Source organism: Oncorhynchus nerka, linkage group LG14 (genome assembly GCF_034236695.1).
Source record: "Oncorhynchus nerka isolate Pitt River linkage group LG14, Oner_Uvic_2.0, whole genome shotgun sequence".
Taxonomy (NCBI): Eukaryota; Metazoa; Chordata; class Actinopteri; order Salmoniformes; family Salmonidae; genus Oncorhynchus; species Oncorhynchus nerka.
Genome location: NC_088409.1, coordinates 29,151,885 through 29,169,529, shown reverse-complemented (window position 1 = coordinate 29,169,529; position 17,645 = coordinate 29,151,885). Strand labels below are relative to the sequence as shown.

At 48.5% G+C, this 17,645-nt stretch overlaps 1 protein-coding gene across 1 annotated transcript; it reads right to left on the bottom strand.

The window, feature by feature from the left end:
- Positions 1 to 2,688: 2,688 nt before the first annotated feature.
- On the bottom strand, positions 2,689 to 5,498 carry LOC115142021 (trypsin-2-like). Its single transcript, XM_065027940.1, has 6 exons — positions 5,389 to 5,498; positions 5,059 to 5,209; positions 4,673 to 4,923; positions 3,485 to 3,621; positions 3,231 to 3,332; positions 2,689 to 3,051 (listed from the first exon to the last, which is right to left on the bottom strand). Exons 1-6 carry the CDS (start codon positions 5,462 to 5,464, stop codon positions 3,004 to 3,006), a joined length of 765 nt encoding a protein of 254 aa, XP_064884012.1. The 5' UTR covers positions 5,465 to 5,498; the 3' UTR covers positions 2,689 to 3,003.
- Between the last annotated feature and the right edge of the window lie 12,147 nt (positions 5,499 to 17,645).

The window sequence follows — 17,645 nt, the reverse complement described above, 5'->3', positions numbered from 1 at the left end:
CGAACATCATGCTGGCTAGAGAAACTAGTCAGTACAGATAGCTACTCAACCCGCAGCATCCCAGTGATCCTACCGCTACATCATCCCCGGCTGCCTTCAGTTATTGTGCAAGTTACCTCACAGCACCAATGTAACAGTTTTGCTTCGGTCCCTCTCCTCACCCCGCCCTGGACTTGAACCAGGGACCCTCTAAACACATTGACACTTGCCTCCCACGAAGCATTGCTACCTATCGCTCCACAAAAGCCACAGCCCTTGCTGAGCAAGGGAAACAACTACAGTACTTCAAATTCTCAGAGCGAGTGACTTCACAAATTGAAATGTTACTAGCGCGCACCGCTAACTAGCTAGCCATCTCACTAGTGGCGGGCCTGGGGCCTGGACCTTCAAGTGAGGTCCTACACAGTCCCACCCGAATTAATCCACCTCTTATTACCATCATTATGATGCCATGGCTCTAGACACTATACATTTAGACAGAAACGCAGTTTAACCAGGTGTTGCGTCACCTTGAAATTGACATTTTTATTCAGAGAATTGCAGGGGAAGAGTACAATACAGTACAGTTCAACTAATAGGCAAGAACATAGTCGAGTGCAACAGAGTTATATTAATATTATTCTTCTATCCATTTCTGGTCCACAAACTTTGAGCTTTAAGTCCCCCAAAAAAAATACAGTTCCTGTTTACCCAAAAACATGACCCAATCAATGATTTCCCTATTTTTCTTCATCTTTTCATTGTGCCGCTCCGTTGCCCTGCGCGCTTGTTCGTTGAGCTGTAGATCCACTCGGGTGTCCCCAAAAGTTTTCAAAAGCACCATTGCTTGTAAGTGCCCAGCCGTACTTTGGTGTCTCGTTGCTGCCTTGCTTAGACAACTCAAGTTTGCAAAACCAGTGTGGCTCCAAACACCAAATCGATCACTTGCAAATAATAGGCATTCCCAGCAGTACAGTTTGCAGTGCTTCTCGGAGCCTGTGAGCCATTGATAGCGCTCGTAGTTGGAACTTTGAAAGTGGTGAACAAACCCCTTTCCCGCATGTGACAGGCTTTGTAGCGTCGGCGTCGGGCGACCTCTCCTTACAATGTCTAACTTTTCTTGAGAAGTTAGTCTTGAGAATGGCGTTATAATTATATCCTCGACCAAATCGATATATTCTCCTCCTTCCGCCATTGTGGGTTGAAAAAACAGCTTAGTAGTACGCAAATCAATTCGTTTATCAAATTCAGTTTCCTAGTTCTGCATAGCCCTGCCCATAGGACTTGCCTCTCAATATTGGTAATCCAATCAAGACGTGCACGTAGTACGCCTGCTAGCTGGTTCCTGTGTAACACTGGAGCCAGCCAGCAGGCGTACAATAGCCAACTCTAAAGCTGATTGGTTGACACTAAATTTTCATTTTCATTCACTTTAAGCTACAAGCGCCCGCACTGTTGATTCTGAAGGCCTGAGGGCAGATGTTAGACCCCTGGCAACACATGATGGCTGAATATGATTGGATAAAAGATCTAACGTAAAGACCAGCTCTCCAAATCTCAACCTGGGATTGGAAGCAGTGCAACCAAGAGGAAAGCTATGAAATGAAGAGTATAACTCTTACTCTGGGGTATAAGTTAATACATATTTGTGGGAAAATATATATATTTTTAAATGATATTCTGATGATGGCCAGCAGAGAAGGCCTTGCTGGCCCTGACGGCCCACCACTGCATCTCACACAGGTTACAGTTGTAACACATCATTTCTCTCTGAACTGTATGCAACCATAACCCCATAGAATACATAACTAATGTTTGCACTGAAATAGAAAATGTGATATATTACATTTCCAATATAAGGATGTCCATATATAATTCCTCCTAACAGTTTAATTTGTTAAAGGGATAACTCAACCAAATAAAAAATCTATATTTGTCTTAATGATTGCTATAGAGCAGGGGTATTCAACTCTTACCCTACAATGTCCAGAACCTGCTGGTTTTCTATTCTAGAGTTGAGGGCTATAGAGAGTAGTAAATTGTCTTTATAAAGCAAAATGATCAACAGAGCAATGCGCTTGTCAACAATGCACATATGATTGAATCATGACCCATGTTTCGAAGTTATAGTGTTTGTTCACAAATGACATTGTTTGTAAACAATGGAGTAAAATATGTGGCATTCTTTTATTATGATTTTAAATTGGATTTAACTAGGCAAGTCAGTTAAGAACAAATTCTTATTTACAATGACGGCCTACCAAAAGGCCTCCTGAGGGGACAGGGCTGGGATTAAAAATAAAAAATGCTATAAAAATACAGGACAAAACACACGACGACAAGAGAGACAACACTACGTAAAGAGAGACCTTAGACAACAGCATAGCATGGCAGCAACACATGACAACACAACATGACACAACATGGTAGCAACACAAAACATGGTACAAAGATTATTGGGCACAGACAACAGCACAAAGGGCAAGAAGGTAGAGACAACAACAATACATCACGCGAAGCAGCCGCAACTGTCAGTAAGAGTGTCCATGATTGAGTCTTTGAATGAAGAGATGGAGATAAAACTGTCCAGTTTGAGTGTCTGATGGGGTACGACAGATTACCTGAGCTCCTGAGGCATTTATACATTATACTCTTCAAAAAGCAGCATTTATTTAAAAGTCAAGAAATATATGTACCAATCATAGACCATAGCTTTTAACTGATATAATTCCAGCATTTATTAACATTCCACTTGCAATCAACACTCTCCTGATGCTATACAGAACAAAATATTTAATGTCATACATGAATATGTGCTCTATGCTGCAGGCATGTAAGAAGAACCTTCGAGTGTATATTCACTTTTTTAGTTATCTTTGGGAAAAATACTCAGTAGACTGAAATTATGTTAAATATTTAATTTGTCATTAGTATTTCATCTCCAGTATAAAAGGTAGATGTTGAACTGCACAGGATATTGTAGACTTCTGGGACCATGCTGGAGGATCGAAGCTAGGATCAGACTTAGTAGGTGGCCATGGTGCTGGTCAGCCAGTCATTGAAGATGCACACCTGGAGGAAGAGAAGAAGAAGGGAGACATTAGTGGACACACTCAATGGGAGGCAACATGAGAACCATCAATCAATGTTTTATAGACTCAATGTCTTTTTCTTTTGGGAAACCAAGTGATGTCACAGTGATGTATCAATGTTGATGTTTCCACAACAGGAAAACTATTTTTCTGTCTTACCTTGGCGTAGACACCAGGGTTACCGGGCTCGGCACAGCCGTAACCCCAGGACACAACACCCTGGAGCTCACCATTGCACACCACAGGGCCACCGGAGTCACCCTGAGAGAGAGAGAGAGAGGGAAGAAGGAAGGCAGAAAGAGAGAGAGAGAAAGAGTTATATACAACTCATATTTCTGTATTAATTGAACTGAAAAAGTACATTTAAAGTCATCATTGTGGTACCACTGAATTGAGGTCAGTGTGGTAAGTACCTGGCAAGAGTCCTTGCCTCCCTCCAGGTATCCAGCGCAGAACATGGCGTTGGTGATCATGCCAGGGTAGGAGTTGTTACAGTCGCTGTAGGACAGGATGGGGATGTTCAGGCACTGAAGCTTGTTCTTGTCAGCGGCTGTAAGGAAAAGCAGACAGAGAGGAATGGAGAGAGGGAGAAGGAGGAGAGTTATGGTAGAAGGAGGAGAGTTATGGGAGAAGGAGGAGAGTTATGGTAGAAGGAGGAGAGTTATGGGAGAAGGAGGAGAGTTATGGGAGAAGGAGGAGAGTTATGGTAGAAGGAGGAGAGTTATGGTAGAAGGAGGAGAGTTATGGGAGAAGGAGGAGAGTTATGGTAGAAGGAGGAGAGTTATGGGAGAAGGAGGAGAGTTATGGAAGAAGGAGGAGAGTTATGGAAGAAGGAGGAGAGTTATGGAAGAAGGAGGAGAGTTATGGTAGAAGGAGGAGAGTTATGGTAGAAGGAGGAGAGTTATGGTAGAAGGAGGAGAGTTATGGTAGAAGGAGGAGAGTTATGGTAGAAGGAGGAGAGTTATGGTAGAAGGAGGAGAGTTATGGTAGAAGGAGGAGAGTTATGGTAGAAGGAGGAGAGTTATGGGAGAAGGAGGAGAGTTATGGTAGAAGGAGGAGAGTTATGGGAGAAGGAGGAGAGTTATGGAAGAAGGAGGAGAGTTATGGTAGAAGGAGGAGAGTTATGGTAGAAGGAGGAGAGTTATGGGAGAAGGAGGAGAGTTATGGTAGAAGGAGGAGAGTTATGGGAGAAGGAGGAGAGTTATGGAAGAAGGAGGAGAGTTATGGAAGAAGGAGGAGAGTTATGGAAGAAGGAGGAGAGTTATGGTAGAAGGAGGAGAGTTATGGTAGAAGGAGGAGAGTTATGGTAGAAGGAGGAGAGTTATGGTAGAAGGAGGAGAGTTATGGTAGAAGGAGGAGAGTTATGGTAGAAGGAGGAGAGTTATGGTAGAAGGAGGAGAGTTATGGTAGAAGGAGGAGAGTTATGGTAGAAGGAGGAGAGTTATGGTAGAAGGAGGAGAGTTATGGTAGAAGGAGGAGAGTTATTATATATAATGGCATTGTGTTTCTAATAGTATATTTTCAATGCCTGTAAACACACTCAGTCACCATGAAGATGACCAACTGGCACATGTAACCTTTGACCCAGGTTCTGCACTCACTGGAGCTCATGGTGTTGCCCCATCCAGAGACGGTACACATGGTGCCCGCGGGGGCACAGCTGCTGGGCAGAGCAACAGGCTGCACGTAGGTGTTGAGGGTGGCGGGCTTGCTCAGCTTGATCAGCATGATGTCATTGTCGATGTTGTAGGAGCTGTAGTTGGGGTGACGGATCACGCGGGATGAAGAGATGAACTGCTCGCTACCCTCAGTCACCTTGATGTTGTGCTCGCCCAGACGCACCTCCACACGGCTGAAAGAGAGAGAGTTCATGTGAATGTAGAGTTCACTTGTGTCCTTAAGTTTCTCAAAAGTTAAGCTTATCAAATTGTTGCTAGTTGTTATTGACTCAATATGTTGCTAGTAGTTCCCTTGGGAGTGTACTTACGACTTGTAGCAGTGAGCAGCAGACACAACCCAGTTCTCATTGACCAAGGAGCCACCACAGAAGTGGTACCCAGAGTTCAGAGACACCTGGTGGGGCTGGGAGTGGGCCTTGCACTCATACCCTCCAACGATCTTGTCGTCCTCCGTGGCGACTGTAAACAGAGAGCAGGCACATTCTTAGCGATATTACCTCAGCTTTTGAGATGGAAAAGCATAGCACCATGATAAAACAACAACAACATATTTCTTAATAACGTCAAAAAACCACATTTGTGATGTTAGTGTCATTACACAGTCCTGTTCTTTTGTCTATGGTCATTATTATACTCACAAGCGGCTCCAATGAGCAGAACGAAGACCAGAGAAATCATGGTTGCTGTATGATCCTGTCGATGAAAGGGGTTCATCTGCACCTCTGGTATTTATGCAGAATTGGTTGTGCCGCCCCGTTTAATGGAACTGTTTGATTGGTCAACAGAAATCCAATCAGAGGCAAAAGGTGCATTACCAAGGTCAGCATTACGACACAGCATTTTCCATCAAGGATTGGTAAAGTTGACCCTAAAGGCAGCATGAAGCTAAATATACGTTTTCCTTTTTTTGTGCAGGTTCCTACCATCTGCATTTGATTGAAATTCTTACAGGAGACAGTGATACATGTACAGTGCACTACAACTGCCAGTTTGAGATGGCCAGTATTCTCTGCAGTTCAGACTGTATCTTGCTTGACCTCAACATGACTGCAACACAGCTGTGTGGTTCACACGGTGGTATTCTCTTGGAGAAGTCGACAAACACAACTTTGCTGCTCACAAGGCCAAATTTAGCTTTGTAAACAAGCAAACTGGGTTTATGGGGTTTTGTTGAAAAGTCATACAAGGCTGTCTTAAAAATAAACTCTGTATACCTTATATGACCATGAGTTCATTACATAAGTTATACTGTATGCAGTTAATATACAGTAAAACACTCAACGTAAGCACACACTCGGGTAGTGTAATGTATTATATTTGGTATTAACACAAGTTTTAAATAAATAGTTGTACTTTGACAGGAATGGAGGCTGCTGAGGGGAGGACGGCTCATAATAATGGCTGGAACAGAGCAAATGGAAACCATGTGTTTGATGTATTTGATACCATTAAACTAATAGAGTAAGGTGCCACGATCTCCTGATCTCATGATCTCCAATTAAGGTGCCATAATCTCCTGTGGTTGACACTAGTCTACACCCCGGCTCAACCCTTACCCATAACTCTAATCATAACCCTAACTTCATGTCCACATCCTGGCTCAACCATAACCCTAAATGTATGTCCACATCCCTAGATGCAGTCAAGGCAGTGTTGAATGTGTCTGTCACCTTGATAACTCAAATGTCTCTCAACCTGAAAGATTAGTGGAATCTGTGTGGGTAGCTGGACAGGTAGGATGACTGACAATGAAGGTGAACAGGTGGTCACGTGTCAGGTGACAGAGGAATGTATGAGACTGAGGCAGGAATTCCTTTAACCATAAAGTGGTATATTTACTGGGTAGTGTGGATTCATGGACGCACAGAACTTCTGGGTGAGATGGAGTTAAGGAAGAGAAAGCAGCGAGATCAGGCGATGGCAATTTCCTCCTTTTATGGAGTTGAGATCTGTCGGACATTTCCACCTGACCTAATTAAAGCGCCCCTGGCCCAGCTGAGTAAATGGCAATGAATTAAAGGAGTATTCCACCAACTCCATGGGCCTTTTCTACAGCCACCCCGGAAATGTGTTAAATTCCACACTCCTCAAAAAAGGCTCATTGCTCCCCGTCCTCTGTCATCTCAGGGAGAGGAATCAGTCGGGCAACTGGCCGGATATATGTCCGGTTCTTTACCTGGATCTCCACTGATCTAACACGACCATCGATCCCAGGCATGGTCTTAGTTATACGGCCCACTGGCCAGGAGGCTCGAGGCAGCTGAGGGTCCACCATCATTACTACTTGGCCAGTTTCCAGGCTGGCCATTTCTCTCTGCCATTTCCCTCTGTGCTGTAGACTTGGTAGGTAATCCCGAATGAATCGGGCCCAAAAATGGTCAGCTAAGATTTGGCTGTGTCGCCACCGGCGTCTGCCTACGAGGTTGGTATCAGCATACATGGCTTGAGGAAGTGACGCATCTCGGCGTCCCATCAAGAGCATATTCGGTGTAACCGGATCGGGGTCAGCGATGTCTGCAGAGAGATATCCCAAGGGTTTGGAGTTCAGAATCCCTTCCACCTCTATCAGGACGGTCCTCAAGACAGTTTCAGTGACAGTTTGGTCCCCTAGTACGACTCGTAAGGCCGTCTTTACAGATTTGATCTCTCGTTCCCATGTTCCTCCAAAATGAGGAGCGCCTGGAGGGTTAAATTTGAATGAGATTTGTTGGTCCATAAGCTGATCCTGGAGGCTGGGTTCCATGGCTTGGAAGGCTTCCTCCAACCTGGCTTCTCATTTACATTACATTTACATTTAAGTCATTTAGCAGACGCTCTTATCCAGAGCGACTTACAAATTGGTGCATTCACCTTATGACATCCAGTGGAACAGTAGTGCATCTAAATCTTTTAAGGGGGTGAGAGGGATTACTTTATCCTATCCTAGGTATTCCTTAAAGAGGTGGGGTTTCAGGTGTCTCCGGAAGGTGGTGATTGACTCCGCTGTCCTGGCGTCGTGAGGGAGTTTGTTCCACCATTGGGGGGCCAGAGCAGCGAACAGTTTTGACTGAGCGGGAACTGTACTTCCTCAGTGGTAGGGAGGCGAGCAGGCCAGAGGTGGATGAACACAGTGCCCTTGTTTGGGTGTAGGGCCTGATCAGAGCCTGGAGGTACTGAGGTGCCGTTCCCCTCACAGCTCCGTAGGCAAGCACCATGGTCTTGTAGCGGATGCGAGCTTCAACTGGAAGCCAGTGGAGAGAGCGGAGGAGCGGGGTGACGTGAGAGAACTTGAGAAGGTTGAACACCAGACGGGCTGCGGCGTTCTGGATGAGTTGTAGGGGTTTAATGGCACAGGCAGGGAGCCCAGCCAACAGCGAGTTGCAGTAATCCAGACGGGAGATGACAAGTGCCTGGATTAGGACCTGCGCCGCTTCCTGTGTGAGGCAGGGTCGTACTCTGCGGATGTTGTAGAGCATGAACCTACAGGAACGGGCCACCGCCTTGATGTTAGTTGAGAACGACAGGGTGTTGTCCAGGATCACGCCAAGGTTCTTAGCGCTCTGGGAGGAGGACACAATGGAGTTGTCAACCGTGATGGCGAGATCATGGAACGGGCAGTCCTTCCCGGGAGGAAGAGCAGCTCCGTCTTGCCGAGGTTCAGCTTGAGGTGGTGATCCGTCATCCACACTGATATGTCTGCCAGACATGCAGAGATGCGATTCGCCACCTGGTCATCAGAAGGGGGAAAGGAGAAGATTAATTGTGTGTCGTCTGCATAGCAATGATAGGAGAGACCATGTGAGGTTATGACAGAGCCAAGTGACTTGGTGTATAGCGAGAATAGGAGAGGGCCTAGAACAGAGCCCTGGGGACACCAGTGGTGAGAGCACGTGGTGTGGAGACGGATTCTCACCACGCCACCTGGTAGGAGCGACCTGTCAGGTAGGACGCAATCCAAGCGTGGGCCGCGCCGGAGATGCCCAACTCGGAGAGGGTGGAGAGGAGGATCTGATGGTTCACAGTATCGAAAGCAGCCGATAGGTCTAGAAGGATGAGAGCAGAGGAGAGAGAGTTAGCTTTAGCAGTGCGGAGCGCCTCCGTGATACAGAGAAGAGCAGTCTCAGTTGAATGACTAGTCTTGAAACCTGACTGATATGGATCAAGAAGGTCATTCTGAGAGAGATAGCGGGAGAGCTGGCCAAGGACGGCACGTTCAAGAGTTTTGGAGAGAAAAGAAAGAAGGGATACTGGTCTGTAGTTGTTGACATCGGAGGGATCGAGTGTAGGTTTTTTCAGAAGGGGTGCAACTCTCGCTCTCTTGAAGTTCGTACCTCTGTCAGCCAGGATCTCGTAGGGTTTCCCCCGTCGGGAGATAAACCGCCGTAGGGCCATGAGGAAGGCTTCAGTATCCAAACTCTCCAGTAGGTCCAGGTGGACACATCTGGTTGTCAAACACTTGAATAGAATGCCCCAGCGCTTTTCCACACGACGACCTAACTTGATCATCAAGGGGCCAAAGCAATCTACTCCTGTTGACCAGTAGGGTGGTTTAAGGAAGCGCAAGCGAGAAGGGGGTAAATCTGCCATTTTGGGCACCGTAGCTCCGGCCCGCCATCTCTGACATTCTACGCAGGCGTATTGGTGCTTACGAATGGCTCCTCGTCCTCCAATTATCCAGTACTTCCGCCTCACCTCCCCATAGACCCTCTTTGGACCTGGGTGGAGAAGCCGCTCATCATAACTCTTGATGAGGAGCCTGGTAAGAGGGTGTCTGGAGTCAAGGATATTTGGGTGGATAGCATCTGGGTCCAAAACCTCTGCTTGGCGCAGCCTCCTCCGACTCTGATCACTCCAAGGATTGGATCATATTCTGGGGCAAGAGAGAGAAGACTGCTGTCCTTAGCCACTTCCCTACCGGCTTTCAGAGCTTTTAAATCCTCAGGGTAGCTAACTGCTTGTGCTTGCTGGAGGAGTACAGGACAGCGGAGTCAATCACCACCTTCCGGAGACACCTGAAACCCCACCTCTTTAAGGAATACCTAGGATAGGATAAAGTAATCCCTCTCACCCCCCCCCCCTTAAAATATTTAGATGCACTACTGTTCCACTGGATGTCATAAGGTGAATGCACCAATTTGTAAGTCGCTCTGGATAAGAGCGTCTGCTAAATGACTTAAATGTAAATGTAAATGAGTAGTGTCTCTGCCGTGAGGGAGGTGGGTATAGAAGCCACCCCATCTGAGGTCTGGTCTGTGATCAGATCCGGCAGTGTTTGGGATTGTGTTAGGTCAGGGAGAGCAGTTGTTGGTTCCGTAGAAATGCTGTAGCATTGGACGGACTTCCTTAACTCATGAGCTTCAGTTGGTTGCGGAGGGGCCGCACGCCTGGGGGCTGTCGGCCACTCTTTCTCTGGTTGGGACAAGAATGGTGGTCCCAAGCTCCAGCGATGGGGTTTAGCCAATTCCTTAAGGGTTTTACCTCTAGTAACGTCATCAGCAGGATTGTTTATGCTATCAACATACCTCCAGTCCTGGACTTCTGTTAGGTCTTGGATTTCCACAATGCGAGTTCCGACGAACACCTTATACCTGCAGGACTCCGACTTGAGCCAGGTCAATACAGTGGTCGAATCACTCCAGTAGATGACCCTTTGGATTGGCAAGGTGAGCTCGGCTCGCAAGGTAGAGGCCAACTGGGCTCCGGAAAGGGCAGCACTGAGTTCCAGCCTAGGCATTGACAACTGCTTCTTGGGTGCGACCCTGGACCTGGCCATGACAAAGGAGACATGGGTGTGGCCTGCCTTATCCTCCACTCTAAGATAGGAAACCGCCCCATAGGCTCGCTCCGAAGCGTCACAGAACACATGCAGTTCCAGGCATGATCCCAGTTGGTCAGCACAGGATGGTACATAACATCTTGGCATTTGGACATCAGAGAGCTCTGTTAACTCAGTTTTCCAACAGATCCATCGTTCCACTAGGTCAGCCGGGTGGATTGGTTCATCCCAGTCCTTCTTGGTCTGCCACAGGTCCTGGACTAAGACTTTGGCCCGTTGTTGTGTATGGCAGGATATACCCAAGGGGATCGTATTGACTGGCCAGGGTCCGATAGATGGTGCGCAGAGTGGGGGTTTCGGTACTCGGGGATGAGCGGTGCTTATACCCCAGGGTATCCGGTATGCAGCTCCACCTCAGTCCTAGAGTGGGCTCTTCTGGGTTAGCACCAGACTGCGTTAGCCATAGTTCACTGCTACTGGACCTAGCTTGTGGCGGGAGGTGCTGGATAACCTCCGCTCTGTTACTAGCCCACTGTCGGACCTCAAATCCCCCTTTGGACAGGAGATTCCGTACTTTATCAAGGAGTGATTTCGCTTCAGCCGTGGATGGGATGCTCTGTAAGCAGTTATCCACATAGAAGGCATTTTCCACTGAATCCAATACTTCTGGGTCACTGTCTGGATGCTCCCGTGCGTGTCTCTGCAGAGCGTATATGGCACAGCAAGGACTGCAGGTGGTGCCAAATGGGAGTACCTGCCATTCATAGATTGTGGGCTCTGCATCTCGTTCCATATCTCGCCATATGAACCGGAGCAGTGTGGTGTCGGAAGGCAGTAAACGAATCTGATGAAACATGGCTTTGATGTCTCCACTGATGGCTGTAGAGTGCTGCCGGAACCGGAGAAGGACACCGAGCAAGGAAGGACCTAAGGTTGGTCCGGGAGTAGACAGTCATTCAGGCTTTGACCAGCTGCTTGAATGAACAGTTGAAGACAAGTCTATACTTCCCACCATGTTGCTGGATAACATGGTGAGGGAGATACCAGGATTCACGGAGTGCGTTTCCCTCTTCATGAGCTGTCATTTCAGTGACGTAGCCTGCCTTCACAAGGTTATGAATCTCTCGGTTATGAACTTCTGCAAGCTCAGGATTCTTCACCAGGCGTCGCTCCGTTCCACGCAGTAGTGGGAGTACAGCCCGTGTCGTGGTTGCCAGAGGAGGATGGTTGGGCACCCGTAGCAGTGGGGTTGCATACCTGCGAACGCCATCCATTTCAGTCGTGGTGGTGCTCTTCTCCAGGAGGTCTAATGCATAGGAGTCATTTTTCGAGCGAGTGACCTCCTGTAGCTTCCGGTTGGAGAAGGTGTCCATCTTCCAGAGCATCTCAACATTCCGAAGGAGGTCAGTGGCTGCATCTGGATTGCTTCTGGTGAAGAGGACTTGCTGTGACTGTACAGCTTGGGTGGAGAGAAGTAGATGGGATGGACCTTGCACAGCCCAACCCAAGGATGTATGGACAGCAATGGGTCCTCCTTCTGGTCCAGCTCGTATAGGCTCAGTCGGGGTGACGAGATGTGGGTGGTCTGACCCAATCAGGATAAGTGGTGCTACTCTGGCCAGGTTAGAAAGAGGCAATCCTCGTAGATGAGGATATTGTTTCTGTAGAACACTTATCGGGCAGGAGTGCTCTGCGAGATTCAAGCCATCTGCCGTGAAGGCATTGGTGATGTTATAGGTCACGTCCCTGTTTCCTGAAGGTGAAATGCTAAAGGTTACAGCAGAGACTTTCATTTGGATAACATCATGTCGCACCGTTCTGAGATTAAGGGTCTCGGGTGTCCCTTCCAGGTTAAGCTGACGGGTGGCCGCTGTGAGAATGATTGTTCTTTCTGACCCATCATCTAGAACGGCGAATGTATCAATGCTTCTCCCTTCACTTTGCAGAGTGACCTTGACCACCTTCAACATGACCCTTGGAGAACGGTTCTGCTGGTCGAGATACAGCTCCTTTGCAGCTCCTACCATGAGCATACTCTGCTCCTTCTTTGCTTGGGGAAATAGATCATGCAACACGGTGAGATGGATTTCTTTACAGCGGTTGCAGGGTTTCCTCAATGTGCAGGTCTCCACCTTATGGCTACGGGCACACTTGTAGCATCGCTCGCCTGAAGTGATCCAGGCCTTCAATTGAGTTTGAGTGAGCTTTTTTACTCTGGGGCATGAGCCAAGGAAGTGCCCCTTACTATTGCAATATGGGCAGTAAGGCTGGAATTTGATGTTCTTGCTCTTGAGAGGGGTCTTATTCCCGGGTTCCTCCCTGGCCTCACTATTTAAGTACATGGTAGTGGGATTTGGCCTTTTCTGTCCCTGCTGGCGTTCAAACTCCTTCCTTCCCCCTGTGGCTATGGCGGAGATTGTGGCCTGGTGAGCGATGCTCTTCGCCTTTGCCTTCACCTCCAACCATGCGGCCAGGTCTCTGAGAGCATAGGTGCTTCTCGAGCCCTCTTTCAGGATGCCCTTATTCAAACAATGTTCAATGAAACTGTCTCTGAGGTACACTGGAAGTTTGCTAAGAAGCCTGTCCACGTGGGAGCCACATTTAAGCTCGTTCCCGTCTTCTCCTTCAACGGATTGGAGCATCGAGGTCAGGGATTGGACAGCCAGGGAGAATTCTTGGAAGGCAGCATGGTCTCCCATTTTAATTGGAGACGTGTTCAGGATGTTGTTTAGTTCATTCTGGACCAGCTGACGTGGCTCACCATATCTCGCCTTCAGGGCCTGGAGAGCTGCAGTGTATGGTGTTGCGGAGTGCATAAAGGATTGGGCCAGCCTGTATGCACTGGGAAACCGCAAATGATCCATTAGTACTTGGTATTTGTAGCGTTCTGACAGATGACTGTGAATACCCAGTAGGCTCTCCAATGCCATTTCCAAAAGGACAAATTCACTCTCCTTTCCATTTTCAAAGTATGGCAGTTTGGGTCTGGGAATTCCATAGGCTGAGGCTACTAGAAGTTTCATAATGTTGGCTCCCTCTTCTGGTTGCGTGAAGGATAAACCCGGGACTTCTGATGAGCCCACTGTGGCCTCATTGGGCTGGTCCCCTACTGTCCCAGACCCACCATTTGTGGCAGCCAGAATTGGGCGAGAGCCCTCCGACCTGTTGTTTGAGGACTGGCCTGGCCCTGGACGAAAGGAACGATTTGCCTTGGTTGGTAATTGGCGGAAAGGCGAAGGAGTGATGCTTTGTCCAGATGGAGGAATGCTAACTTGTGTCACTGGTGGAGCGGCCTGTCTCCCGTGCTCAGTGTTGGCTGTTGACCCCGGAGCCTCCGAGGACTGTGTGCCATGCTGTACCAGAGGGGCAGATTGGGAAAGAAAGGCAGACAGTTCAGGTCCATGTGGAGGGGTGGTCAGGTCAACTCCCTGTTCGTTCCTCTCCAGGAAGGATGTGACCATCCGTGCCTCCTCCAATTCCCTTCTGGCTTGACGGTGCCGTCGCTGCTGTGCCAGGTCCTTGGCAATGAATTCCCGTTCCTGTAGAGCTCTACGGGCCTGCACATCCAATTGGTGACATCGTTCATCAGCCTGTCGTTCCTCCTCAATCTGACGCTCAATTTCTTCCAAAGCTAATAGTTTCATCCTCTCTTGTAGGACAGCGGTCTGTGAATCGCTGAGGGCTAGTGAATGGCGGCTGCCATGGCCACTTCCAAAGAGGTATCCACTGGTCGAACTCCCACTCCGTCTAGAGTGCTTCGATGATTTCCCATTAGTTAAAGGGTGAGCGGAGCCTGCCTCTGGAAGCTGGTCGACATGTGCAGTGGGAGTTACCTCCTCCATAGGTTCTTCACGTAGACCACTTTCCTGCTCCAAAGCAGTTTCCGGTCCTTGGCTCAGAGGGGATGGTTGATGGCTGAAACATATAGTTGATCCATCAACTCTTTGAGCTCTGGTGGGCTTGCCCTTTGATGTCGGAACCTCGACCACATAATCCTTAAGATAACCAGGGGCTTGCCTGGTTCTTCTGGTGCTGCTGGTGGTTGAGGATGAAGCCTTTGTTGCTTTAGGCTTAGCTTTGTATACTGTTGTTCAGGTTAGTTATAATTGTTTTAGTTCACAATGGAGCCCCTAGACCCACTCTGCATACCCCTGTTACCTCCTTTGTCCCACCTCCCACACATGCGGTGACCTCACCCATTACAACCAGCATGTCCAGAGATACAACCTGTCTCATCATCACCCAGTGCCTGGGCTTACCTCCGCTGTACCCGCACCCCACCATACCCCTGTCTGTGCATTATGCCCTGAATATATTCTACCATGCCCAGAAACCTGCTCCTCTTATCCTCTGCCCCCAACGCTCTAGGCGACCAGTTTTGATAGCCTTTAGCCGCACCCTCATACTACTCCTTCTCTGTTCCGCGGGTGATGTGGAGGTAAACCCAGGCCCTGCATGTCCCCAGGTACCCTCATTTGTTGACTTCTGTGATCGAAAAAGCCTTGGTTTTATGCATGTCAACATCAGAAGCCTCCTCCCTAAGTTTGTTTTACTCACTGCTTTAGCACACTCTGCTAACCCTGATGTCCTTGCCGTGTCTGAATCCTGGCTCAGGAAGGCCACCAAAAATTCAGAGATTTCCATACCCAACTATAACATCTTCCGTCAAGATAGAACTACCAAAGGGGGCGGAGTTGCAGTCTACTGCAGAGATAGCCTGCAAAGTAATGTCATACTTTCCAGGTCCATACCCAAACAGTTCGAACTACTAATTTTGAAAATTACCCTCTCCAGAAATAAGTCTCTCACTGTTGCCGCCTGCTACCGGCCACCCTCAGCTCCCAGCTGTGCCCTGGACACCATTTGTGAATTGATCGCCCCCATCTAGCTTCAGAGTTTGTTATGTTAGGTGACCTAAACTGGGATATGCTTAACACCCCGGCAGTCCTACAATGTAAGCTAGATGCCCTCAATCTCACTCAAATCATCAAGGAACCCACCAGGTACAACCCTAACTCTGTAAACAAGGGCACCCTCATAGACGTCATCCTGACCAACTGGCCCTCCAAATACACCTCCGCTGTCTTCAACCAGGATCTCAGCGATCACTGCCTCATTGCCTGTATCCGCCACGGAGCCGCAGTCAAACGACCACCCCTCATCACTGTCAAACGCTCCCTAAAACACTTCTGTGAGCAGGCCTTTCTAATCGACCTGGCCCGGGTATCCTGGAAGGACATTGACCTCATCCCGTCAGTTGAGGATGCCTGGTCATTCTTTAAAAGTAACTTCCTCACCATTTTAGATAAGCATGCTCCGTTCAAAAAATGCAGAACCAAGAACAGATACAGCCCTTGGTTCACTCCAGACCTGACTGCCCTCGACCAGCACAAAAACATCCTGTGGCGGACTGCAATAGCATCGAATAGCCCCGTGATATGCAACTGTTCAGGGAAGTCAGGAACCAATACACGCAGTCAGTCAGGAAAGCTAAGGCCAGCTTCTTCAGGCAGAAGTTTGCATCCTGTAGCTCCAACTCCAAAAAGTTCTGGGACACTGTGAAGTCCATGGAGAACAAGAGTACCTCCTCCCAGCTGCCCACTGCACTGAGGCTAGGTAACACGGTCTCCACCGATAAATCCACGATTATCGAAAGCTTCAATGAGCACTTCTCAACGGCTGGCCATGCCTTCCGCCTGGCTACTCCAACCTTGGCCAACAGCTCCGCCCCCCCCCCGCAGCTCCTCGCCCAAGCCTCTCCAGGTTCTCCTTTACCCAAATCCAGATAGCAGATGTTCTGAAAGAGCTGCAAAACCTAGACCCGTACAAATCAGCTGGGCTTGACAATCTGGACCCTCTATTTCTGAAACTATCTGCCGCCATTGTCGCAACCCCTATTACCAGCCTGTTCAACCTCTCTTTCATATCGTCTGAGATCCCCAAGGATTGGAAAGCTGCCGCAGTCATCCCCCTCTTCAAAGGGGGAGACACCCTGGACCCAAACTGCTATAGACCTATATCCATCCTGCCCTGCCTATCTAAGGTCTTCAAAAGCCAAGTCAACAAACAGGTCACTGACCATCTCGAATCCCACCGTACCTTCTCCGCTGTGCAATCTGGTTTCCGCGCCGGTCACGGGTGCACCTCAGCCACGCTCAAGGTACTAAACGATATCATAACCGCTATCGATAAAAGACAGTACTGTGCAGCCGTCTTCATCGACCTCGCCAAGGCTTTCGACTCTGTCAATCACCATATTCTTATCGGCAGACTCAGTAGCCTCGGTTTCTCGGATGACTGCCTTGCCTGGTTCACCAATTACTTTGCAGACAGAGTTCAGTGTGTCAAATCGGAGGGCATGCTGTCCGGTCCTCTGGCAGTCTCTATGGGGGTGCCACAGGGTTCAATTCTCGGGCCGACTCTTTTCTCTGTATATATCAATGATGTTGCTCTTGCTGCGGGCGATTCCCTGATCCACCTCTACGCAGACGACACCATTCTATATACTTTCGGCCCGTCATTGGACACTGTGCTATCTAACCTCCAAACGAGCTTCAATGCCATACAGCACTCCTTCCGTGGCCTCCAACTGCTCTTAAACGCGAGTAAAACCAAATGCATGCTTTTCAACCGATCGCTGCCTGCACCCGCATGCCCGACTAGCATCACCACCCTGGATGGTTCCGACCTTGAATATGTGGACATCTATAAGTACCTAGGTGTCTGGCTAGACTGCAAACTCTCCTTCCAGACTCACATCAAACATCTCCAATCGAAAATCAAATCAAGAGTCGGCTTTCTATTCCGCAACAAAGCCTCCTTCACTCACGCCGCCAAGCTTACCCTAGTAAAACTGACTATCCTACCGATCCTCGATTTCGGCGATGTCATCTACAAAATGGCTTCCAACACTCTACTCAGCAAACTGGATGCAGTCTATCATAGTGCCATCCGTTTTGTCACCAAAGCACCTTATACCACCCACCACTGCGACTTGTATGCTCTAGTCGGCTGGCCCTCGCTACATATTCGTCGCCAGACCCACTGGCTCCAGGTCATCTACAAGTCCATGCTAGGTAAAGCTCCGCCTTATCTCAGTTCACTGGTCACGATGGCAACACCCATCCGTAGCACACGCTC

Excerpts from the sequence above, each read along its gene's own strand:
- LOC115142021 (XM_065027940.1), bottom strand. The coding sequence starts at position 5,464 with ATGAACCCCTTTCATCGACAGGATCATACAGCAACCATGATTTCTCTG. Across the intron at positions 4,924-5,058 it reads GCTGCTCACTGCTACAAGTC|CCGTGTGGAGGTGCGTCTGG; the intron begins GTAAGTACACTC and ends TCTCTCTTTCAG. Across the intron at positions 3,333-3,484 it reads GAGGCAAGGACTCTTGCCAG|GGTGACTCCGGTGGCCCTGT; the intron begins GTACTTACCACA and ends TCTCTCTCTCAG.